General features: G+C 43.4%; 1 protein-coding gene across 1 annotated transcript in view; it reads left to right on the plus strand.

Annotated features, from left to right (window-relative positions):
* The window catches only part of LOC138287930 (kinesin-like protein klp-3), a 549,187-nt gene extending 527,233 nt beyond the window's left edge, over nt 1-21,954 (plus strand). The window contains exon 14 of the mRNA XM_069228961.1: nt 20,945-21,954. Coding sequence (XP_069085062.1) covers nt 20,945-21,085 — 141 coding nt within the window. The 3' untranslated portion in view covers nt 21,086-21,954. The remainder of the gene's footprint in view (nt 1-20,944) is intronic.
* Nucleotides 21,955-27,425: the final 5,471 nt, after the last annotated feature.

A 27,425-nucleotide genomic window follows, 5' to 3' on the forward strand; every position in this document is an offset into this window, starting at 1 on the left:
CTGTACACCTCCCCAGAGAAGGCTTAAGGAGGAGAAATATCTATATTTCTACTAGTTTTTCATCTATGTGTGCTGCATTGTGCAGCACACATAGAAAGAGGAAAACATCTGCATAGATTGAACATGACCCCTCTGATTCCAAAGAAATTTGTTGAAACAGATCTAACTCTTTCTTTTGTTACTTTTGCATGCCCAGGGTGTCAACAAGAAAAGATATGAAAATGCATTTTTAAAACATTTTGGAAATGACTGTACTCTTGTAAAGAAAACATGAGCTGCAATGATTAAGCCAATGACACATACTTGTAATAAGCATTATTAAATTGATGAAAAGTACAAACTATTCAAGCATGTTAATTGTTACTAATGTTACTCTACTCCTATATGTCAATAATACCTATACTAAGGAGCGTATAACGGGAGTACCCTCTGTCAGAGCTGTTGGGTTAGTCTAACCCACATACCTTGGTATTATGTGTCAGGAAACCAGTGTGCAGGTCAGATTCAGAAGGGCTGCATCTCAGTCAGTTCACTGCAGTTTCATAATAACCTCAGTGTGAAGTGCTTCTCTCACCAAGCCTAACATGGATGCTGTTTATATAATAAAAACACTTTCCTTATCACATTGTGGCAGAGGTGCAGAACAGCTCATTAGTTTGTCTAAAATAAAAGAGTTGTCTTCAACAAGCACAGAAAAATAAAACAAAGGCATCACATTTGATTGCACAACCCTGGAACTAAATGTGCAATCTACAGGTTGACAATGCCTACCAAGAATAAATATGTGTGTAGCACATTCTTATTGGTGGAAATGGCCCTTTCTGCAGGGTTATCCCTGGACTTTCTGCCTTCCTCCTCCTCATTTTCTGACCTTGTTTTTGTTGGCTTTAGGACTCTGTGCACTTTACCACTGCTAACCAGTGCTGAAGTATTAGCGCTCTCTCCTTAAAATGTGGTAATATTGGCTTATCCACAATTGGCATATTCAATTTATTTATAAGTCCCTAGAAAAGTGTGCTATGTGTTTCCAGGGCCTGTAAAGTAAATGCCACTAGTAGACCTGCAGCATTGATTGTACCACCCACTACAGTATCCCTTCAAACATGTCTCAGGCCTGCCACTGCAGAGCCTGTGTGTGCAGTTGTAAACTGCCATTTTGACCTGGCAAGTACACACACTTGCCAGGCCCAAACTTCATTTTTACTACATGGGAGTCACCCCTAAGGTAGGCCATAGTCAGCTCTTAGTCAGCCCCAAGGGCAGGGTGCAGTGTATTAAAAAAGTTGGATGTCTACTTTTAAGTTTAACATGTCCTGGTAGTGAAAAACTATCTGAAAGGCCTAGTTCTCTCATAGTTTAACATCGGGTTACCTTGAAGCAGCTTTTAAGTCTTAAGTCTAGTTTGGTGTCTCTGGACTCACAATTTAAAATCAGAACTTATGATGAAGTTGGATTTAAAATTGTAAGTCTGAAAATGCCACTTTTAGAAAGTTGGGATTTTCTCACTTTAACCATTCTGTGCCTCCTCCTGTCTCTGAATACACATCTGGGGTTGGTGACAGCTAGGCTTTGTGCATTCTCTCTAGACAGTAACGTACAATGAGAACTTAGGTGTGACTTGATGGGCCATTAACTTGCTTGATGGGAGGTGGAACTTAGCACTGCCTCACTTACACCTAAATAGGGCTGTGCCTCTCCCCACACAAAAGGCAGCATACCCCCTGTGAAGTGTCTAGAGCCAGGGAAGGAAGGGCAGGAACCTTGTGATATTCAAATGCCTTCTAGAAGTCTCACCCACTTCAAAGGCATGTTTGGGTATAGGTACTGAATCCCAAACCCACCAAACCAAAACTGTACTGGAAGCCATGACACTCTACCAGGAAGAAGGACTGCTGTGCTGCCAGGAGGGACTGCCACTGTGCAACTGCATTGTTGTGTTTGGCCTACTGCTTGCTGTATTGTAGGAGGGACTGACACTTTGGTACTTGCCTTACTATGTTGGCCTGTTGCCTGCTGCTTCTTGCCTGCAGTGAGAAGGACAGGAATGGTTCTCAACATCCCTGAACCCAAGATTCTCCAAGGGCTTGTTGGCTTGTCCCCTGTTCTCCTGCATTCTCAGGGACATCAAAGACTGCCTGCAACGCTCCTGGGCTGCTGGACTCTGCCATCTGTGAGTCTACCCTTGCCTGGGGTACCCCCCTCCAGTCCTGGGCCTCAGAAGTGGGTTCTGCAGCTGGTTTCTGCAAAAAACAATGCAACGCCTCAACTGTGTGTGAAAAATCAGCACATCGCTCCTTTGACGACGCAGCGGCTGTTCAACGACAGCGAATTTGAATTTACAACCTGCACAGCTTGACCAGGATGCTCTGTGCAGCTTGGCGATGATGCATTGCATTCAGTTCAGTGGAGCCCGACTGCGTGGAAAATACAGACACATCGTGCCCTTGATGTCGAAGCTTTGCTCCATCAAAGGCACTTTTTCAGCGGGTTCTGCATGGATCTGCAGCCAGCCTACCTCAATCGTGGTCAGCCTGGATTTAGGATTTGCACTGGTCCCTCACAACCTCAAGTAACCTTTTGACCGTTATTGACTTCTAAGCACTGTTTTCACATTTAGGCCCTCATTATTAGATTGGCGGCAAATTCCACCTACCGCCATGGCGACGGCCGCCAAAATACCGTTGCCGTGGCTACTGACCGTCCATGGCATTATGACCGTAGCCGGAATTCCGCCAGAGGGCTTGCAGAATTCCGGCTCCGGTCATGGCGGCGGACAGCAGTATGATACGGCCTGGCGGTGTTTTGCTGATGGACGCTGCTGCTGGCAGCAGCGTTGCATCCCGTCTCCTGCTGGAGGACCGCCTGCAAGCAGCTAAGTCAGGTTCTCCAACAGGAGTGGGGTAGGGGGTGTTGTGTGAATATGTGAGGGTGTGTGTGTGTCAGAGTCACCAGATCCTCGGGGTCTGCGCACGTTCCCAACACGTCCACCACTGAACAGCTCCAAGACTCTGATAGATAAATCACAGAGGCTAAGAGAGTTCAAGAGGGGAAGAGGGGATTAGGAAGGGAAACAGCTGGGAAGGAGACCTGTAGTAAGAAAAAGGTTAGAACACACAATATGAAAATTATATCTCCTGAAATCAATACTAGACTATGATTCTAAGCATAGTTATTCTGAAAACATGAACAATCTAAGAATTAAGTTTAAAATGACTAAGTTTCAAGATGGCCGGATACCTGTAAGGGAATCAAGATGGAATAAATTAAAACTTTCTTATTCAAGTACTTTCCTTTACATGAGAATCAGAAAAACATTCTGACTACATTTTAAACCAGTCATATAAATCATTTTTTGAGAATGCATGCTAGGACTATACAATATTGCATCTAGAAACTCTGAGCTTCTGTGTACTCTTAAAATGTTTCAACACAAATTGCGCATATTGTAGATTTATATATATATATATATATATATATATATAGTAAACACCATAAAAGGATTGTGCACCATGAATAACACAATATGGATTCAGGAAAATAAATCACATAACTTGTCAACTCGAATATTACATGATAAACATCTTAGAATAGTGGCATACAATAAACAACATGAATTAAACTCGAGGAGAGAATCGTGCGTCTTGCCGATTCGAGTGTCACCATGTAAAATGCCAAGAAATGGTAGTATGCAATGAATATCAAAGTCAAATCATCATTAAACAAATCGCGCGTCTTACCGATTCGTAAACCACGATGTAAATGGCAAGAAATAACAGCTCACAATGAATAACAAGATCAAAGTACAATGAAACGAATCGCGCGTCTTTTGCCGATTCTTAAGCCACCATGTAAATATCAAGAAATGGTAGCGCGCAATGAACAACAAGATTAAATTATCATGAAACGAATCGCGCGTCTTGCCAATTCGCAAGTCACCCTGCAAATGTCACAAACAGTCAAGCACATATTTCACACGTGCAAAGTACTCTGTCAAATCATAAAAGAAGTAGGCCCAAGAACATGAGAGTTCTCGATAACGACGTCGGGAGGCCAGCCCAACCACCGTCTTACCGCCCAGAACAAGGATCTCCAAATGAAGAATGAAAGTCAGATGTCTGGAAGATCAAATAGGCCACCGGGACAGGGGCTCAGGAAGTAGCTGCTGCTCTGCACCGGGACCTCTGAATAGTGAGCACGTGGAGCTGGGCTTGCACCTTTTTATAGAGTCTTGGCCCAGCCCACAACCACACCCAGGCATGTTGCAGGGAAAGTCTCTAGAGGGCCCTGGAAAGGGACCACACCCTAACACACTCTGAAAGCCTGCAGCAATACATTGCGAATTAATAGCATTTGTAAGCACATTAAAAATAAGTCTTCAGGATTGAACTCTGCAATGCAAAAGGTTAAACAACAACATATCAGCACAATGCATAAATTACGTTGTTTTGAGAGTGCTTGGTTTTTGCATTCTAGTCGCCAAGAGCGCGTACTGCCCTGGTGTTGACAGTGTGACTGTGTTTGAATGCGTGTGTGCATGAGTGTGTGTGTACGTGCATGTTGTGTCATGTGATTGAGTGTGTGCCTGGATGTATGTTTGTGAGTGTTGCTGTGAGTGTGTATGAATGTATGCATGCGTGGGTGAATGTGTGTATGCCTGTGTATGTACAGGTGTGTGTATATGTGGGGCGGCGGGATGGGGAGAGCAGGGGAGGACTCTGGGGAGGGGTAGAGGAGCGGGGAGACCCCTTTAAGTGCCAGGAAAGGAATTCCCTGGCACTGATATTGCCTACCGCTAAGGTTTCCGTGGTGGTACAAAAACCACAGAAACCATGGCAGTGGGCGGGGTCAAAATGCCATGGGCGGCCTAGTGACGGCCGCCCATGTGGTCAGTGTGTTTACTTGGCGGTTTGGCTTTGGCCAAACTGCCAATGTCATAATAGTGGAGGTATGTACCGCCAGTCTGTTGGCGGTAATACCTCCACTCTTACACTGACCAACGGGGTTGTAAAGACCCCCTAAATCTTTAAAAATCCATAAATCGACATCTACTGATTGGATTTTTGTTGTTTTGGTCTTCTTTCCCTCAGATAAATATCCTCTAAACTGGTGTGGAGTCTGTTCACAGTGCCTTTCGGTGAGTTACTGTAATTAAGTGTTGCACAGATAGTTTACACATTGCTTCCTACGTTAAGTCCGACAGCTGTGTGCCAAGCTACCAGAGGGTGAGCACAGGTTAATTTAGGGGGTATAGCTGACCTGCCCTGACTAGGATTCTGGTTCCTACTTGGACAGGGTGCATACCACTATCAACTAGAAACCCAATACCTAACAATTATGTTAGAGGAAAATATGTAAAAGTCATCTTCAGAAAAAAAGCTAAAGTTAAAAAGGAAATCTAAAATGGAGGCTAAGGGATATATTTAAGAGTGGGTTGCACCACACAACGTGGTACATGCATTGTGCAAACCACTAAGTCATATTTTTGAAGCCATGCAAAGCCACTTTGCATGGGTTTGTATGGCCTCAAAAATATGGAGTAAGGCAACAGAGAGCAAATTGCTGCGTTGTCTTATTCTGCCCTGGGTCAGCGGTGGGTGTTCCTACACAACTCAAATGGATTTTGACGCATTTCCAGATTTAGAAGGGCTTGTAAACCTGGCAAATGCACCAAAACCTTATGCCTACCCAGTAGAGGCATAACAAGGAGAAATATATTTATTTCTCCTCCCTATTCCTCTTTCTATATGTGCTGCAGTCTGCAGCACACGCAGAAAGAGGAAAAAGCCACTCAGGATTGTTTTGGAGCCGGAAGGTGTTCCTTCCTGAACTAAAACCATCCTGCATGCAAAACAGGCACCAATTCACCATGGTGCAAGGCTGCCTGTGTTGGCGCTAGGCTGTTAAAAGGGCGTCAGCGCAGGGGAAAAGGTCAGGAATACGCTGCATTAGATAAATACAGCCCATTCTCGCTGTGAGTATAGATAGATGCTATGGTAAGGGAAAGCACCTTTTTTTTTTTTTTTAGAAATAAAGCGTTAGGAGCCTCCCTCGGAATGTCTGTCACCCTATTCCCTATCATTCTGGATAAAGAAAGTGTGAATAATATAGCTACACCTCCCACCTTAGTGTGGTTAGAAGAAAAGTATTGGTGTGGGCAGTGGTGGAACTTGAATCTGTGCCACTCCTGAGACAGCAGATGGGTTTCTCAGAGAAGGCAGATGTCTCTTTTGCTATGCTCCACAAAGGATAGCAGCGCCTTTCGCTTAACTCCCACTAACCATACCACGTTTAAAGCTATTGTGTAATGGGGAGTGGTTGCAACTATGCAACATAATGGACGCTGGGTACTCTGAGGGTAATGGGATGAGCCTAGGTTGATAGATAGATCAGCACAAACGAGTGATAATTGGTTCTCAATAGAAGCCTGAAGCAGGAAAGCTCTGTAGAAGATGTGGAAAGACCTGATATAAACTTGTGGAGTCTACCACTTACAATAAACTGTAGGCCTCACTCAGTATTATACTCTTGCATTCCTGTTTCCCTAATCTTGGAGTGCACATATCAATGTTTGGCTTTCTGGGAAAAAAAGAAAACAGTCTCAATGTCTGGGCTGTTGAGACCCCGGACATTGAAGCTAATAACATTTAGCTCTGGAGGGTTGGGCATTCATGTATGTGCATGTCAGTGGTGGCCCATCCAACTGGGGTCCAAACCTGCGGACAGGGACCAGGTCAGCCATGGGCCCAGGAGTATGGAAAAGCCAGGCCCATGTAGGTTGATGTGCAGAAGTGTGAGTACAAGCCCCATGAACAACTCTAACAACCCGAAAAACAAGAACTGGAAAATAACTGAACTGTCCAGTATGACCCGGTGATAGCCAAAGCTGTCCAATGGCTAGCTCCAAGAGAAAAGGCAGGCTTATGCTCATCTGTCTGTATCTTCAGCACACTCCAGCTCCTCCGCTGCCGGCCACCCAGGATGTGCGGGTTCTTCCAAAAGGCATGAAAAGCCAAGTCAGAGTCAGCTACCAAGTTTCGGAAAGGCTTTCCAGAACTGCTTATCTCTCTCAGGCAATGTTCTCAGAGTCTGAGCAAAGACTAGTGGGTGATTTTCTGACACATTGCCATTGAGGCCCATGGCATGCACCAGGTGTGGGGGATCCATGTGGAGAGCAGCATTTCGATTTTTCTGTGAGGTTCAGCAGGCTTCCTCCACCATTTTCACTTCATATAGGGTCTCATCCGAGTAGAAGATTAAGTGGAATGGATGTCCCCAGCCACATGAAATGCCTTTGCTCCAGAGAAACTCTGTGACAGGGTGGACATTCCTGCATTTTGGGAGGGTCAGGGCAGAGAGGTCCTAGTGGAGTGCAAGCTTATGGCCACAAAAATGGATCGGCTGGGCGTCTCTCGCTTTCCAAAGGATTTGCTCCTTGAGCTGGAACTCAAGGACACAAGCAAGAATGTCTGGGAAAAGGGGTCCCATTTGGATCAACGTGCGTCACCCTGTGTACCTTGTTTAATTACAGGATTGCCTCTAAAGTTGAACTTAGGATATCTCAGAAGAGGGATATCACAAAGTTTGCAATGTCCCCTCCCTCTGTACCTGAAGGGACCCCCCTGAATCGAGTATTGTTCTGGTAGGAGTGGTTCTCCAAGTCGTCTCTGTGGGCCTGGAGAACAATTTGCTGTTCCTGAAGATGGAGCACCTCCTGGGGCAGGTGCTCTAGCTCCTCTCCTTTTGCTGTTTCATTGTCCTCAAGCATGGAGACCTGCTCAACCACTTCAGTCAGGTCTGACTCCCCTGAAGTCCTGGATGGGCCAGCGTTTGACAAATTGAATACCCTTGCGCAGGGAGGTGAAGAGTGTTTCCATAAATTACCTTGTTAGCAGGCCTCATTGTCCCCTCTTTTCACTGGGGCACAGCATGTTGGGACTGCTGGCCATCATCAGTGGCACTTGCTGGGAGTGTGAGCACGTGTTTCAAGGTACGATCCTTCCTCTCCCGTGCCGGGCCATTTTAAGTAGTGCAGAGATGCAGGCCCAGGTCAGATCATCCCAGCCTCCTATCCTACCCACGGTCCAGTGTCCCACATGTGTCGCCACCTGGAATTCTGCACTCTTCATGCATCCTATGCTCTGGGGTTAAGGGGAACCCAGCATACAGCTCGCCTCATCTCCACTGTTTAGTCCATCACCAACTGCTATGCAGTGCCCACCATTTTGTGTGGCTCAGGCTCCGTAGAACCTCCAGCCTGTCAATACGCAGCAGTCGCTCTCAACCCAGAAATCTGCACCTAACCAAGCTAGCTGGCTCTGCAGGACCCCCTTCTCCATCAGCAGCACCAATGGGGGCCCGCACTCGGCTAATATATACTTAAGCCTTGGCAGGCAGATGGAGTAGCCCAGAAGCATGTCTTACTCCAATGCCATCATGTCTCTGTCTCCGGACAGGTGGTTCACTTTATAGCACTTGTCTCATTCCCCAGTGTTGGTGTCTGGCAAATGTGGTTCATGATTACTTTGTTCCTGTGCACTGATCTGTGCCATGTAGTGTGGTGAGGAAGGGGCAGCAAATGATGAATCCACTGATTGTATCACTACATAGCCAGCTCAGGGCAAACACCAGCATGTTTCTAACCACCCTCCCCCCTTGTCCAAATTAACAAGAAACATCCCAGTCAATAAGATTTGGAGCCCAGAGGCCTCCATGACTGACTGGAGCTCCTTACTGTGCAACCAACTTGGTTTCCAGCTAGCCCACACTCCTCTTTAAATATTTCTAACTATTTAGGAAATAGTTTTTGGTCTCATCAGAGTGTGACACTAGGATCAGTTGAAATAGATATCGGAGAATGGCAAATGGTCTGGTAAATGCATTCTACAAGGGATCATATATTGTAATGAATGCAACAAAAACACCCAGTTTGCAGAACATTCTATTACATCACAGTTACACCAGTAGGTAACCATTAAAAAAAGAAAACCAAGGAATAGGTTAGGTTTTTTGTATTCCTTCGAGTGGGCAGAGAAAAAGAATAGAAGGACATTATTTAGCGACGTGCAGATGCATGTGGGAGGTGGCAGGGAAATGACCCGTCTGTGAGTACAACAACCCTAGTAGTTCGTGGATTAATTGCAGATTCTCCTAGCTGGTTCTGAAGGAGAGTTCTGATTTTATTAAGGGCAATAGGCAAATATTATGCATGTCTAATCTGAGAGCTTTCTTTGACAGCTTCTTTAACAAACCTACATTTCCCATAATTAATTTCAAAGAACAGGAAAAACACCACAAACCAATATGAGGCTATAAAATGACCCCAAAACAATGCCTCCTCCTTTTCCTGATGCAAAAGGGGAAGTAATAAAGTCCATGCATGAAGTGGAGTAACACAAAGAACAAACGTAACACCATTCCCAGCCAAAGTATGTCTTTCCACGATTTAAGATTATTAGTTTGAGAAGTCCAGGGAAAGTCCTGGTTGTGACATCCAATCCCAGTCTTCTGAGGATTAGCTTGATGGTGGAGTGGCCGCGTAAGCTAGAACATAAAGACAAAAGATATATTAGTGTGGTAAGACAAGAAGTGATAATATCCACCTCTTGTCATTAATAAAATCAGGACACTCCACTGCAAAAAGTAGGAAATGTAGATACCCTGGACCAATCTGCAGCCCTCAAGATATCCTCCAACCTAGCATCAACTAAATAATCCTTCAACACCACTGCATCTCTAACAGAGTGGATACCATACTTATCTGTGTCAATTACAGCTAGAACCATGACGTACTTAACCCATTGACTTCGTATATTTGGGGAGATTGAAGAATAGGGTTTAAGCAAGGCGATCAAAGAATGTGGCTTCATAGTTCTGAGATCTTTAGTGCAATCTATAGATAGTAAGGCACCTCACCACGCAAAGCTTTGGGTGGAAGGAAAACCTAGGATAATAAATGTGTGTCAAGGCACACTCTGTCTAACTATATGAAAAGAGATGCTCCCATGTGTAAAACTAACTTCATGGATATTTAAAGCTCTAACCTCAGAAACCCTTCTGAAAGACACCAGACACAAAAGTGTAACCAAGTTAGCAGACAAGAACTTAAAGGACAACTCACTGTTATCTGTCCACTATTCAAATGAAGTTAGAACTTTGGATGTGTCCCACATTGTAGTGTATCTAGATTTTGGAGGGTTTGTAAACCAAATGCCTCTCATGAGTCACAAACCAGTCGATGTTCCCCAATGGGTTTCCCTTTTATTTTATCATGCCCTCATTAAATAGTAAATCTATAGGAGTTCACTGTTCTGTAAGATTTAGGGGTGCTTATCAAAGAGGCCACAAAAGTAAGAACCATCATTATATCTCCTGCATCTGGATCATGATTCCTTTCCAAACACCAGCTATACCAACAATGCCAAGCTGATCTATACGATCTCAGGGATCGCCTACCCCAAGAAGTCTCAATAAAACTAGAAACAACTTCCAAAACTTATGACAATCCACCAAATGCTCCAAGAGGTTCCAGGCTATCAACCTCAACCTGCTGGATACTACTTGTTTGTGCACTTGGCCATGTGGTTTCATCAGCATGGGAGCAGACATTAAAAAAGGAACACTGGGTGGTCCACCGATTACTCTAGCAACAGAGGGAACCAAGGCTTGGATCTTCACAAGGGATTACCACAACCACCCTTGCCTGTTGTCAGTGGATTTGTGCTAGAAATCTGGATATTAAAAGGAATTGGGGGAATGCATAAGGCGTCCCTTTCAACCAGTCCTGATGAAAAGCATCTGAAGCAGGTACTTCTGGATCTTGCCTCCAGTTGAAAAACCTGGGTACTGTGGTGTTAACCTTGAGATAAAGAGGTCAATATCAAAGGGACCCCAAAGGAAACATAAGGGCCTGAAAACATTTACATTCACTGTGGTCTAAGAGACTCCATGAATATCAATAAGCTTTGAGATTCCTCTAGCTAGGTACTCTGCCTTCACAGACAAGTAATGTTGAAGACAGTAGGCCCACAGAGCTTTAGCAATCTGTGTCAAAGTTTTCGACTGTGTGTCCCCCAACTTGTTTACTTCTGACTGCTGTTAAATTTCCCATGCGCATGAGATTCGAACATCTTCTTTTTGCCAAACTTTAGATTGCAAAGGAGCCTACATGAAGCTGTAAACAAATTATTTGACCCTATAACTCTCTCTCTGACCGTTATCCTCCAGTACAAACACTGTCACACTATGCGCCTTAGCCGTGAAGACCGGCATTGGATTCTAATACTAGGTCTGGAAAATGGTACAACCGTTCCAGGCTACCATATGGCCTAACTAACATTCTATTTCTTCTAAAGCTTCTATGAGAACCATCTGTGAATGAGTTAACCCCACTCGTAAACGCCTTATTTTTAATCAAAGAAGTGCTCGGTAATGTAACAGCCTGGAAATATTGCCTGTATCGAAGAGGCAAGAACACCCACTAACCCTGGCGAGATGACGTAGAAATATGTAAGGAGACCTCAAAACATTTCTCAATTCCATCTAGATAGGCTTGAGCTTTGCTTTTGGAAGTTTCAATTGACCCTGCTCTGCATCCACCAGAAACCCTACAAATTCCATAGTTCTTGAAGGTATCAGACTGGATTAATCTACATTTATGACGAAACCCTTATTTGGAGTAGGCCCACTGATTCCTGAACCTGCATAATCAAGAGTTCTGTCCTGCGTCATGAAGATCATATCATCCAGATACACCACCATTCTGATTCCCCGTGACATGAGAAAGGCTGTCACTGGTTTTAAAAGCTTCATAAAGCACAAAGGGTCTGAGAAAAGACTGAAAGCAAGAGATGTGAACTGAAACACTTGAGTTACTCACAGGAACTAAAGATATTTCCTGTGAGGGTAAAAGACAGGAACTGTTGGAGATGGGTCCTTTAAAACTAACGTCATCATCCAGTCCCCTAACAGCAATATGTCCCTCAGAGTCACCACGGTTTCCATCTTGAAATGCATGTAGACTTTGAATTGATTTATAACAGGGCTGAATTTCTTGTTCTTTTTGGGAACTAAGAAATTCTTCTCACAAACCCCTGAGCGTGTAAAACGCTTTTCTCTATGGTTTCCCTGGATACCAAAAGAGCCTGTTTGTGGTGGAAAAACATTGGTAGAGGAGGCCTGTTCTGAAAACGGGCAGAGAGAAAATCTATTTGAAAATCTCATACAGTTTGGATCTTGAGAAAGACACTCCTACTTCTTGGTAACAAAAGGTCAATCTACCCCTAACTTAAACATTTGTAAGGGTGAGCACTCTAACCTGGATCTCCTCCTCCCGTTGCCTGTTCAGAGAAAGGTCTGAATCTTCCACCCCTTCATCACTGCAGGAAGAAGACAGCCCTGTAGGAGTTTGCCTGTTGTCTAAATTGGGTCTATGATAGCCCTTAGGGTGGTGAAGTGACCCTGTTATCTGCCAGCACAAGGAGAGACCTGACCAAACACCTGCATGAGGGAGAAGTGAGCCTTTTCCAGAGTAGTGAAAGTTTTGACATTATTGTTAGAAATGGGGTCCTAGGTTGGCAGTCAGGTTACCCCCTGTCCAAGCAAGGACCCTCACTCTAGTCCGGGTAAGTCACATACAATCCAAAGTATCCTGTGCCCACCCTCTGGTAGCTTGGCACTGAGCAGTCAGGCTTAACTTAGAAGGCAATGTGTATAGTATTTGTGCAATAAATCATGCAATAACACAGCATAGCACCACAAAAATACACCACACAGTGTTTAGAAAAATATATAATATTTATCTGATAAAATGCAAGTCAAAACAATTAAAATGCAATAAGTATATGTTGAGCTATCGCTGTAAAAGTGATATCAAGTGTCTTTAGTCTTTTAAAAACAATAAATGTCTCTTTCAAGCACAAAGTACCTGTTTTACGTTCAAAATCTCCGCAAAGAACCGCAGAGAAGGAGATGCGTGGAAAACAGGGAGGTGTGTATCGATTTCTTGGCCGCACACAGCGATGCGTCGTTTAGTTTTCACGCAGGGAAGGCTTTGCGTCGATTTCCGAAGCTCGGTCATGGATCCTCTTCAGGTTGAGGGGTTTTCGGATGCCCCGGGGATGATGCTTGGATTTCCGGCGCCGACAGGACAAAGTTACAGGGGCTGCGTCGATCTGGTGGCCGTTGCGTGGAAATTTCTACTGCACGGCAGACGCTGCGTCGATTCCTCTCTGGAAGTCAGGCTGCGTCATTCCAGCTTGGCTGTGCGTCAATGCAGTGGGCCATGCGATGAATCTCTTGGCACTACGCAGATCTTCTTGTTACGAAGTCGGGCTGTGTCATTCCGCGTGTGGTGAATTGTTCACTATGAGGCAGGCTGTGCGTCGTTTCTAGCAGGCTGTGCATTGATTTTCGCCACACAAGGAGTCCTTCTTGCAGAGATGAAGTCTTTTTGGTCCTGAGACTTCAGTGAACAGGAGGCAATCTCTTTCCAAGCCCTTGGAGAGCACTTCTCAGCAACGCCAGAGAGCAGCAAGGCAGCAGGGCAACAGCAAGGCAGCAGTCCTTCACAGAAAGCAGTCAGGTGAGTCCTTTGGGCAGCCAGGCAGTTCTTCTTGACAGGTTGCAGATTCTGATTCAGTTTGAGTTGGTAGGGGCAGAGGCCCTGTTTAAATACCCAAATGTGCCTTTGAAGTGTGGGAGACTTCAGGAGTGGCTTAGAAGTGCACAAGGTTCCCTTTCAGTTCAATCCTGTCTGCCAGGGTCCCAGTAGGAGTTGTGGCAGTCCTTTGTGGGAGGGCAGGCTACTGTCCTTTGACATCTAAGTGTCAAGCCCTCCACCCTCCCAGCCCAGGAAGACCCATTCAAAATGTAGATGTATGCAAGTAAGGCTGAGTATCCTGTGTTTAGGGTGTGTCTGAGTGAATGTACAAGGGAGCTGTCAACTAAACCCAGCCAGACGTCGATTTTAAGGCACAGAAGGATTTAAGTGCAGAGAAATGCTCACTTTCTAAAAGTGGCATTTATAAAATAATAATATTAAATACAACTTCACCGGTTAGCAGGATTTTGTATCACTATTCTGGCCATACTATATATGACCTTCCTACTCCTTTCATATCAGCAGCTTCCACTCAAACAGTAAATGAAGGTAGCCCCAATGTTAGCCTCTGAAAGGAGCAGGCCTCACAGCAGTGTAAAAACAAATGTAGGAGTTTTACATTACCAGGACATGTAAACTACACAGGTACATGTCCTGCCTTTTGCCTACACAGCACCCTGCCCTATGGGTTACCTAGGGCATACCTTAGAGGTGACGTATATGTAGAAAAAGGGGAGTTGTAGGCTTGGCAAGTACTTTTAGATGCCAAGTCGAATTGGCAGTGAAACTGCACACACAGGCCTTACAATGGACATGGTTAAGGAGCTACTTAGGTGGATGGCACAATCAGTGCTGCTGGCCCACTAGTTAGCATTTAATCTACAGGCCCTGGGCACATATAGTGCACATTACTTGGGACTTAAAAGTAAATTAAATAATCCAATTGGGTATGATCCAAGGTTATAATTTTTAAAGGGAGAGAATATGCACTTTAGCACTGGTTAGCCGTGGTAAAGTGTGCAGAGTCTTAAAACCAGCAAAAACAGTATCCAAAAAGTGGAGGGAGGCAGGCAAAATGTTAGGGGGGACCAGCCTAAGGCTGTCAGGTCTAACAATTATTTATTTCACTTACACATTCATCACTAAAAAGTATATCCTGTGCCAAACCTCCAGCATCAGATTTAATCATTTCTACCTATTTGTGGTCCATTCTCAACAGAAGGTTTTTACATCTTTCAAAAGATAAATAAATTGTGGCATTGTCCAAAAACCGATCGCCATCTAAGCCCACTAGGAAACAACTTCCCGAGTCTAAATCATGGTGAGAGGGCCTAGGATATCCAAGACCTAGTCCTGGCATAAGGACTATGCCTGGTCTATTCCCTTTCTACTGTCCTTACCCTATACACTAAGAACGGTGGCAATCTTGAGGTCTAAGATTGGCACTGCTGCCACTGTATATGAAATGGATGGCCTTGGACACTCAACCCGCATCTTCATTGTGGTGGAGAAATCTAATGGAGACTTAAATTTAGCTTCAACATATTTGTCAATAAAAGTTGCTAGAAACCGTTAATTAAAATTAGGATGCTGCATAAGCCCAGGGTTAAAGATCGCTTTACCCCCAGCATCCACAAATTCTTCTTGAATGAGCTCAGTGTTATCTCTTTTTTTGGCTGGTATTATCATCAATATTGCAAAAAATATCATAATAGGAATCATCATCATAACACATCGAAAGGTCATTTAAATTGACCCATCAACTGAGCACTGTCTGAACCAATAATTGAGGATAATTAATGATAATTCATTACAGTGTCTAGTTTTATGCAATCATTTCCCCCCAGAATGTGTTAGAAATTACATAGGCCACAGCTTGGTCTATATCGGATGCCACCACCCAAAAAGAAGACATACCAGCCTTGGATACACAGGAATCCAGTAAATCTGAAAAGTTCTCTTTAAAAACAAAACATTCTGCCCCTGGGACATGGCTAAGAATCAATATGCACAACAAAATAATATATATATTACCTACTGGCACCTGCCAGTAGGTAGTTATAGTTAGGACCATGTATCCACGGAAAAAGCGTTTTTTGACTTGCCTATATCTTTGGCACCATTTGACAAATCTTCACGGAATTTTCCCCCAAAAAAGTGTGCTGGTGATTCTTGTTGCGCATGGAAAGTTTCAGGGTGATCCATCAAGTGGGGGCCAAGAAAAAGGGGGAGGGTCAAAAAAGTTGCATTTCCCGTGTTAATTCCCATGGGACCTTTAGATGCGACTACAGTCCGAACCGCTGGACCAAATTACACCAAAGTTGGCAGAATGCTAGCCTTCGGTACGCAGATTCTGCTTTTGCTTATTTGGTATAAATCTGTGCAGTAGTTTTGGAGATTTTAAAGGGACAACAAGTTTGTACATCTCTGGCCGCAAATAGATCACATATATATTTGCAAATGCGCGCAAAAATATAAGTGATGTAATTGGCTGGCCACAACCTGACAAGAAGGTTGTGGCTGCCATTTTATGTAATCAGGGTGGGCCACAGGGCTGAAAATAGAAATAAGTTATATAAGGGGTCAGGGTGGAGGTGTGAAGTAGGGGTGTTTAGGGTCAAATTATGGGTTTAAAATGATTTTTCTTCATCATGTGCAATATCAACATTCACAGACTTTCATACACTAATTCATTCACCCATACATGCACTCAGAGACTTGTGCACCCACTCACGCACCCTCTCAGACCCACTCAGAGACTCATACACCTACTTTCAGAACCACTCAGACACTCATGCATACACTCACAGATCCACTGAAATAGACAGGCCCTGTGGCCAACCCCCGTTGAGCACTGCCAAAGACTGTGCACGGCACAGTGTTGGATGGTTATTAGGGCTTGGCTGCAGGGCCATGCACAGCAGTGGTTGGATTAAGGTATAGTAACTAAAATTACTTTACGTTAAAAAAACATGGAAATTCACTGAAAAAACAAAGGTTACAGGGACATAATAGTTAGGTTCTGAATTTACTTGTACAAAACCATAGAAATTCAGCAGTTATAGTTAGACTTATTTCAATAACCATGACTAGAATATTATCATCGCAACATTTGCAATAAAGTTATTGATAAGAAAACTGTGCAGGGCAAGGGCGCTAGTTATAGTTACCTTAGGGCACGAGTTATAGTTATTGAAATAACTAACTATAATTGCTGAATTTCTATGGGTTTGTACGAGTAAATTCAGAACCTAGCTATAACATCCCTGTAACCTTTGTTTTTTTCAGTGAATATATATGTAAATGGGTGTGTATATATATATATATATATATATATATATATATTTTTCACTTTTTTCCTAGATACAGTCTTTAGGGAATGAAAACCCCTGAGTGCATCACACTATAAAATTATAATACGTTTTTTTTTTTGGGAACTTTAAACAGAAAATTAGGGATTAAAACCCCCTCATGTGCGAAAGAGGCAAATATATTTGATTGCATTTGTAATTATGATTAAAAATGTACAAAATGATAGAATTGCACACAAAAAAACAAGCATTGACAAAATCAGTTGGTCTCACCTATGCAAGAGCGATTGGCTTTGCCAATGTACTTTTGCCATGTTGTACAGCAGTGCGGCTGCTGTTCAGCATGGCTGAAAGTTAGTGGCATGGAGCATCCCAGAGTGGAGTTGGGGGGGGGGATAGAGTGTCGTAGACTGGATTTGTGGGAGTGGGGTGTAAGAGTTGATTGGGGAAGTAAAGGGTTGTAGGTTTGGGTAGAAGAGAGTACAGTTCAGTGGTACAGTGTCGTAGAGTGCAGTGGTGTGGAATAGGGTGGAGTAGTTTGAGGTAGTGGGTTAGATTGGATTGGGATAGAGTGGGTTGGATTGAGTAGAGCGGGTGGACTGGATGGGGTGGATTAGAGTGGGTGGATTGAAATTGGGTGAGGTGGTTTACAGTGGGTGGATTAGAGTGGTTTGGTGTGGGTGGATTGAATTGGACTGTTGTAGGTGGATTGGGTTGGGGTGGATTAGAATAGAGTAGTTTGGAGTGGGGCATGTTAAAGTGGACTGGGGTGGAGGGTGAGTGAACTGGATTGGAGAGGGGTGGACTGGAGTGGATTGGACCGGAATAGGGTGGATTAGACTGGAGTGGGTTGGATAGGAGTGGGGTGGATTGGATGGGAGTTTGGCGGATTGGACTGGGGCAGACATTAGTTTGTCGGGTTAGATGGATTGTATTGAGTGGGGTGGACTGAACTGGGGAGGGGTGGATTGTATTGGGGAAGAGTAGGGTGGACTGGAGTAGAGTAGGGTGGACTGGACTGCAATGAAGTGAGGTGGATTGGACTGCAGTGGGGTGGGGTGGACTGGATAGGGTAGATTAGATTGAAATGGGGTGGTGTGGAGTGGATTGGGGTGGGCTGGATTGCAATGAGGTGAAATGGATTGAGTGTGATGAATTGGAGTGGTTTGCACTGACGTAAGGTGCAATGGAGTGGGGTGGAGTGGTTTGGGGTGAAGTGGCCTGGATTGGGTTGGAGTGAAATACAATGGATTGGAGTAGGGCAGATTTGTTTGGATTGGAGTGGGGCAGATTCTTTTGGACTGGTGTGAGGGAAAATTGGTGTGAGGGAGATTGGAGTGGGGTAGATTGTTCTGGGGTGAGGCATATTGTTTTGGGGTGGAGTGGACTTGATTGGAGTAGGTGGATTAGAGAGGGAGCGAGGTGGATTGAAGTGGGGTAGATTGGACTGGATTGGGTGTCACTGGGTTGGTGTGGGGTGGATTGGGGTCAGGTAGATTGGACTGGAGAGAGTCAGATTGTGTTGGATTAGAGTGGGAAAGATTAGAGTGGGATGGTTTGGAGTGGGGTGGTTTGGATTGGGCACATTGTTTTGGATTGGAGTGGGGCAGATTAGGGTTAGGCAGATTGGAGTGGGGCAGATTGGAGAGGGATGGGTTGGAGTGGGGCAGATTGTTTTGGATTGGAGTGGTGCAGATTGGAGTAAGCAGATTGTCTTGGTTTGGAGTGGGGCATAGTGGAATGAGGCATATTGCTTTGGATTGGAGTGAGGCACTCTAGAGTGGAGCAGACTGTTTTGGATTGGAGTGAGGCAGATTGTGTTGGACTGGAGTGGGCACAATAGAGAGGGATTGATTGCACTGGAACAGATTGTTTTGGATTGGGGTGGGAGAGATTGGAGTTGGTTGTATTGGAGTGGTCAGATTGTTTTGGATTACAGTGGAGTAGATTAGGGCAAGCACATTGGAATGGGGCAGGTTGGAGTGGGGTGGATTGGACTGGTTACATTGTTTGGAATTGGAGCAGGTGTGGACTGGAATAAGGCAGATTGGAGTGAGGCAGATTGTTTTGGATTGGAGTGGGGTGGATTGGAGAGGGATGGATTGGAATGGGGCAGACTGGAGAGGGCAGATTGTTTTGGCTTGGAGTGTAGCAGATTGGAGTGAGGCAGACTGTTGTGAGGCAGATTGTTTTGGATTGGAGTGAGTCATCCTGGAGTGGAGCAAAATGTTCTGGATTGGAGTGGGCAGATTGGAGTTGGGTGGATTGGAGTGGGCAGACTGTTTTGGACTGGAAAGGAGTGGATTAGAGTGGTCACACTGGAATGGGGCAGGTTTGAATGGGACAGATTGGAGTGGGAAAGTTTGTTTTGGATTGGGACAGATTGGAGTGGGGTAGATTGTTTTGGATTGGAGGTGGGCAGATTTTTTTGGATTGGAGTGGGCATATTGGAGTGGGGTGTGTGAGTATTGGAGTGGGGTGGACTAAAGTGTACTCAATTGAGTGGGCTGGATTGGTGTGGGATGGGGTGGACTGGACGAGGGTGGATTGGACTGGGGCAGATAGGAGTGGCGTGAACTGCATGATTTTGTGTTAGAGCATTATGTTAGAAATTACACATAAAAAACAATCTCGCTTTGCAAAATTTAGAACAAGATAATCTTCATCTTTTGAGAATAGAGCACATGAGCAAAAACAAAAGAAAACATGAGTGCAAAGTGAGAAAAAAAGACCTGGCAAAATAAAAGAGTTAATCATAGAAAATAAATCTTCGTAATTTTGTTTGTCCTGCTGAGCACTTTTTTGCCAGTCACATCTTCTGTTTGCATGGCACTAAAAGTTAAAAGAACAAAATAGTACCTCAGTCACATAGAGAGCAGCGGACGGGCACAGATTAAGTTGAGTCAATCAGTGTTGGGTTCCTGCTCCACAGGGAAGAATGGAATTGATGCTAGGCCTGCAGTGACAAACTACGAGGCTGTAAGGGAGAGTACCATACACGCCAAAAAATGTTAAGCAACGGGTGGGCTCCAAGCGCTTTATGTTAACAGCAGCATCTTGCTAGTGCATGCTCTCAGAGGCTCGACTCTAAAAACCCAAAATAAGGGTTAAACTACAGAAAACAATACTGCCAAAATGAGTAAGTGAAAGAGCCTCACTTGGCTGAACCTAAAATGCCTGTTCCGGGACGAAAACAAAAGGACTTCCTGTGTAGAGACTCGCTGATTCAAGCAGCCACGCGCGAAGATACTGACTTCTCCAGCAGGGAGATAAACCTCTGGTGCTTCATAAACTATGCACAAGTACGAAGGGAAAGTGCCCAGGGGAAAATGTTTAAGAAAACAAATGGCATGTAACAAATAGAAAAACGACAAGGACTTTACCCAAAATCACACACAGCGTGTTTACTAACAAATAATACACAGAAAATAATAGTACACGGAAAAAACAAATGAGTATTGTATAAAGCAAATTGTACGGGCTCTAATACTTAAATATCGCAGCAGTGAGAAAAGAGGAAGAGGCTGTGTTTTGGGGTCCTTCTATAGCCTAATTTTGGTTTGTGTCGTTTTGTTTTACTGTTTCAGTGAAACGCATCATGGGAAAATGAATTTAGTTAAAGAACCTGCCAAATAAAGCTTTAATAATAGAGATACATAAAATGAAGACCCTTAACCTGTTATAAAATGTGCTCTTCCATCAAAGATATTCCCCCCAAGTTGGTTTGCATAGGAACGTCTACTATCTCAATGCAGTGTATTCTCACTAACGCAACTTGCCCTGCTTAGCTGTAAAAATAGAGACCTTAGTGGGCAAGACAATATTATGGGCTATAAAACCCTAGAACAAAAAGTGCCATATTGCAATTAGGTGTTAGTCAATAATACACATTGATATTGTGTGCTTGGTTTACTCAAATGAAAAGTATTCTAATATATGCAGAATTTAAGACTAATTTAATGCCTATGTGTCTATGTACGGATTAACACATCACTGTTTATATACATCATCTTAGTTTGTCTGTCCTCCATTACAGGCTTGTGTATTTGTGACTGTTAGCCCGGATGTTAAAAACCTTGGGGAAACACTAAACTCGCTACTATTCGGCTCGTCCATCCAGCAGATAGCACTTGGAAAAGTTGCTCCACAGATCACAAGTACCAGGGCTGCCAAGTAAAAGAATCTGCACTTCAAGCAAAAGCAGAATCTACCATGGAACTTCATCGGAACACATGAGTTTTATAGAATTACTAAATGAAAAGGAACTGCTGTGAATTTTAAAAATGACCTTATTTTTAATATTTTCGGAAGTACATAATACAGGCAGTTGATAACCTTCTTGATACCTTTACTTGTGAAAGAAAAGAAAAGATGGAACTGTCCTTTACCCCTCCTTTCCCTTCTGATCTGAAGTAATCACAGCTGCAGCTATTGGTGGTTCGTACCGCTAGCTTGTTGCAATGCAATTTTGTTTTTCGCCATCGCAAAGCTTGCCCATTTGCACAACACTGTCTTTGTGAGAGTAAATAGTTCACAGAATTGCATATTTACATTACAATCTGTAAAGCATAGTGTGTTTTTTGTGCAAGTTATGCCTCTGGCTCAGCATATTCCAATGATTTAACCGTTGTATTATCCAATTTCTCACAATTATGGCAAATGCTGATGCAAACTCGTTAAAATAATATTTCTCTCTCTAAATGCACTGTGCAGAGCCTGTTGCATCAATTACATTTTCAGAATTATTCTGAATTATGCACGAGGAGTGTCACAAATGTCTATCTGAATCCCAGAAATGTTCAAGATGGCCATACAAAATAAAGAAAATTAAAGATGGAACTATTAAATATCAGAAATCTTATCTTTGGATTCCAATATTCATATCAAGACACTTGGAATCCTACCTGAATTTAAGTCCTGGAACATCAACATCCGATGTGTTAAGTGAAATAATGGCAGTTATCAAACAATTCTAAGAAATCTTGCAATGTAGGTGTGTGAATGGCCAGTATAGGGATAACTGAAGTCTCCAGCAGGGTAAACGTTTACAAGAATGGCTGTAAATGAATTGATTGATGATATCTGAATACTGAACGTTTTCATCTGTGCCACTTGTAATGAACATGATTCATTGATCAGATAAAGACCCTATCTTCTTAACAGTTAAGCCAAATTCAATGTTATGTTTATTTCTATAGCACACAACTGAGCCGAGAGGGTATCCTGCCAATGGACTCGGAGCTCTATGGGCAGAGACAGGGTTGGTACTAGGTGAAGAGGTGGGTCTTCATTTTCTTGCAGAATACAAAAACGCAGGCGGCTTTGAGTGAGGTAGGAGACCTGGTGCCCTGGTTCTGCGATGCAGAGGGAGTTTGTGAGTAGTCCAGCTGAGGGGGAGGAGGGGTGATCCTACTTCAAATTAAAGGCTTAGTTGTAGAACATCAGCATCCAGTGTGGCAAGTGATAAATAGTGGCAGCTATCAAGCAATTCTAGGAAATCTGTGATAATTGAACGGACAGCATAGAAATGATTGAACTCTCCTGATACTTAAATGTTTATATGAATGGCTTTACATGAATTGATTGATAACATTTGACTATTGCACATTTTCACCTGTGCCACAGGTAGTGATAATGATTCCTTGATCAGATACATAAAGACCACATCTCCTTACACAGTCAATCCAAATTAAATGTTTTGTTATGTGTTAGAAATTGGGTCTCCAGCTGGTGGAGATATGAACCCTGTCCAAGTAGGGACCACAATCCTACTCGGGGTAAGTCAGATATATACCCCAAATCAACCTGTGCCCACTCTTTAGCAGCTTGGCACAGAGAAGTCAGGCTGAACTTAAGAGGCAATGTGTAAAGTATTTGTACAACACTTAATAGCAGTAACACAAGGAAAGACACCACAAAAAGACTCCACACCAGGTTGGGAAAATAAAGAATATTTATGCAAATAAAACAAGACCAAAACAACAAAAATCCAACCAGTAGAAGTCGAGATATGTTTTTTTTAAAGATTAAATGTGAAACAGTGCTTAGAAGTCTACAGCGGTCAAAAGGTTACTTGAGATAGCGAGGGTCTGGTGCAAATTCAAAATCCAGGCTGACCACGATGGAGAGTAGGCCGGCTACAGAACCCACGCAAGGTCCGCTGAACAGTACCTTTGTTGGAGAAAAGCGTCACTGACGAGGACACAATGTGCTGATATTTCTACCGCACTCAAGGTGATGCGTCGCTTTTTGAAATTTGCAGCTGCAGAACCCACTTCTGAGGCCCATGACTGCAGGGGGTACCTCAGGCAAGGGTAGGATTCACAGATGGCATAGTCTAGCAGTACCAAGAGATTTGCAAGCAGTCTTTGATGTCCCTGAGACCGCAGAAGAACAGCGGGCAAGCCAGACAGCCCTTGGAGACTTCTGAATGAAAGGATGTAGAAAACAAGTCCAGTCGTTCTACTGCAGAACAGAAGCAGCAGGCCAATAAAGCAAAGCAAACAGCAAAGTGGCAGTCCCTCCTACAGCACAGCAAACAGTAGGACAACACAACAATGCAGTTGCACAGTGGTAGCCCTCCCTGGTAGCACAGCAGTCCTTCTCCCTGGCAGAGTGTCCTTAGTTCGAGGAGAGATCTGATGTGGTGGGGTTTGGTGTCCAGTATTTACACTGTAGTGCCCTGGTTCTGAAAAGTGGGAAAAACTTCCAGGACTTCCGTTGGAAGTCCACAAGGTCCCTGCCCTACCCTCCCTGGCCCAGACACTCTACAGTGGGTTATGCAGCCCTTTGTGTGAGGAGAGGCACATCCCTATTCAGGACGAAGTTAAGCAATGCTAAGCTCTGCCTCTCCCGCCCCCCAACCCATCAAGCCAGTTAATGGCCCATCAGCTTGGTGGTGGGCTATCGGAATGTCACACCCAAGCTCACTTCGTGCGTGAGTTTCTAGAGGGGATGCACAAAGCCCAGCTGTCATCCTCCCCAGATGTGTATTTCTAAAGGTGGCATTTTCAGACTTAAAATGTAAAATCCAACTTCACCATAAGTTGTGATTTTAAATTGTGAGTCCAGAGATACCAAACTCTATGTGTCTATCTTTTCCCAATTCGTAGTTACACTTAAAAGATGTTTTAAGGTAATCTCAATGTTATCCTAAGGGAGAGATAGGCCTTGCAATAGTGAAAAAACAAAGTAAAGAAAACTCTTACATATCTGAACATGTTAAATTTAAAAAGTACATGTCCAACTTTTTAAATGCATTGCACCCTGCCCTTGGGGCTAACTAGGGCCTACCTTAGGGGTGACTTACATATAGGTTTGGGCCGAAATGGCAGTTTGAAATTCCTCACACAGGCTCGGCATTGGCAGGCCTGAGACGTTTTAAGGGCTACTGTAGTGGGTGGCACAATCAGTACTGCAGGCCCACCAGTAACATTTAATTTACAGGCCCTGGGCACATATGGTGCACTTTACTAGGGACTATCAAGTACATTAAATATGCCAATTGTGAAGAAGCCAATTTTACCATGTTTTAAGTAGACAGAAAATGCACTTTAACACTGGTCAGCAGTGGTAAAGTGCACAGAATCTTAGGAAATGGGAGAGTCCACTGGGTATAATCTAAATATCATTGCTCAAAACTCTTAAGCCAGAATGTGAGCTGGTTTTGGAATATAAGTATATGAGATATTTAAGGCATATGAAAAAAACTGAATTATGTTAGTTTTTGGGTTAGCAAAAAGATGCACTTAAATGTAGACTGGTGAGACTCCATATATTTTTCAATGCCAGTTCATCACTTTACAGCATTTCAGACTAGCTAGATGTAAGGGCTACTGCAAAACCTCAATTCGAGAGTAGGAAGACCCAGTCGTCTCAATGGGTGCTGGCAGTGCCAGATCCGGTGGTTAAATGGAGACCTCCCAGTGATTTCTGCAAACATAAAAATTAGGGGACTTGTGGGACTGAAATACAGTTCATACTCGCTGTCCACGTTTGTAGTGTGCCACCCTCTTAATGAGCTGTGGATCAGGGAAGCATGCATTATAACAAAAAAATGGTGCTGTTCATCATTCAAAAGTGAGCTCCCACATTCTGTGACAAGTTTAATAAAAGTTGGACCAGCTGTTTGAACTCACCACTCTGCCTTTCGTGAGAGACAATGACACGGCCACACTTTGCCTGAGGAGCAGGGATTCCCTTGTGACTGCACATGCCTGCAGGAAGGTAGCTGAGGTGGGAGAGAAAGGTTGCTGGGACCCCCGTATCCAAAAACAAAGTGGCACCCTTGAAGTGGGAGACCTCCAAATAGCTTCTTTGCCCCTGGGTCTACATCTGTACTATGATGCAGGAAGGCAAAGGGTTGCCTCACTTACATGGGTCCAAACCCCAATCTAAATGGGGCAATGCTCCCTTGGCATCTTACCTCACGCTGAGGTAAGATGTGCTAGTGTGAGCCATGTTACAGAATGGGGCTCCAAAAGTGTCTACAGTCCCTCCAGTAATACCATGTAGCCCAGGGGTACTATAAGCACATGCAACTCCCCATTGTGCTCTAAAACAATATATATAATATGGCCTCTAATATTTTTGAAGGGGGGGGGGGAAGTATGAACAAAACAGGTCTTTACTCAAAAAAAGCCAACCATAAAAACACCAATGTTGAGTCCAATCTCAGATGAAAGGATACATGAGATGATCATGTCACTGAAATGGTAATGTGCTCAGCTTCCAACAACGTCTTCATTTATATATAAGACCTAAACCCCAAAAGGACTTAGGTGTTCTTGTCACACTACCTTAATATGAGAGGCTCCTTAATTAAACCACTATTTTGAAGAGGTTAAAGTAATGATCTGGGTTAAACCCTTTTTTCTGCAACTAGGGGTGATATAGAGGTCACAACTATAAATCCTGGCAATGTGTGTCAGGCTTCAATCCTTCAGAGGTCAGCAAATTAAGCACCATTACTTAGGGTAACAGCAATTCAGTACACTATTTTGACTAGATGTCTGTATTTGCTTTTATGTGCCCTTGATGATAAGTAAACACTTGTCTCAGGCTGATGTTGCATTGGGTTTTATATCAATATCATTAGACAAATGACTTGACACTTTCTCAGTTCTTAGAAAGATATATTCAGACGACATCTGTATCAATAGCAGAAAGGGCAATGATCCTGCATAAACTGGGAAAGTTGGCGACTTACACTACCTAAAAATAGAGACGGATGTGCTATAAATGGAGTTAGGCCTTAGGATTTAAGTCAATGTAATGACTTGGTATAGGGTCACTTACATTTCTGTCTCTCAACACAAAGGGAAAAGAAAGAAGATTACTGAATAATTTTACAAACTGAAAGGGAGCATCATCTTTTTGCAGGAAACAAAAATAGGATGAAAAGAAACTATTATCTTAAAAACAGTTGGATTGATGAAGCATTGTGTTCCCCACCCAGGAGCAAATAGAATGGAAAAATGTCAAACAGGTAACAAGGGAAAGTAGAAGTTATAGCTGTGGAAGCAGACAGTTCATTTTTATACTAGAAAATGATGAGAAGGAAATTTATACCAACATTTATGGTTTGAATGTTGGCAGTATCATCTTTTGTGTGCCTTTATAAGGAAACAATACCATTCCACAAGAATTCTTGACAGAGAGTTTAATTTGCCACTTGGCAAATAGACAAACAAAATGTGCTCTTCATAATTCCACAAACCGATGTGGAAACTTTACGATCAATTTGATCTAAAAGTCAGCTGGACGATACACTATCTTGACACAAGTGCATTTAACTGTATTCCTTCTCTCATAATATGTACTAAATAATAATCTACCTGATCATATTAGTCAAATTGGATAGACACATAGAATTTATGACAATCTCAGATCATGCTTGTATCACCATGATACTGTGCAGCCATAAACTAGCCGAACTGTGGATTGGAGGCTAGCCAACATACTAGTTGGAAACTAGACATTTGAATTCAATTAAAAAGGTAAATACCTGATTATTTGACAGAGAATGTGCGCTCTTGCACCCCCACCCGCTCACATTCTATGGGATACCTTTAGTGGGCTACTTTAGGAGGTTACTTGACTGTATCAATACCTATAATTAATATATCGACTAATGTCAGGCTCACAGAGTTGGAAGCTGTGGTTAAACATCTGGAATCCTGTTGGAAATGGCTCTTTTTGCAGGGTTATCCCCAAACATGTTGCCTTTGATCTCCTGTTTTTGACTATGTACTGCATTTTGTTTTTGCTGGCTTTAGGAGCCTGGGCACTTTCCCACTGCTAACCAGTGCTGAAGTGCAAGTGTTACCTGTCTAAATGATATTGGTGATTGGTTATACATGATTGGCATATTTGATTTACCAGAAAGTCCCTAGTATAGTGCACCAGATGTGCCTAAGGCCTGTAAATCAAATGCTACTAGTGGGCCTGCAGCACTGATTGTGCAACCCACGAGTAGCCCTGCAAACATGTCTCAGACCTGCCATTGCGGTGTCTGT

This window comes from Pleurodeles waltl, chromosome 4_1 (assembly GCF_031143425.1).
Source record: "Pleurodeles waltl isolate 20211129_DDA chromosome 4_1, aPleWal1.hap1.20221129, whole genome shotgun sequence".
Taxonomy (NCBI): domain Eukaryota; kingdom Metazoa; phylum Chordata; class Amphibia; order Caudata; family Salamandridae; genus Pleurodeles; species Pleurodeles waltl.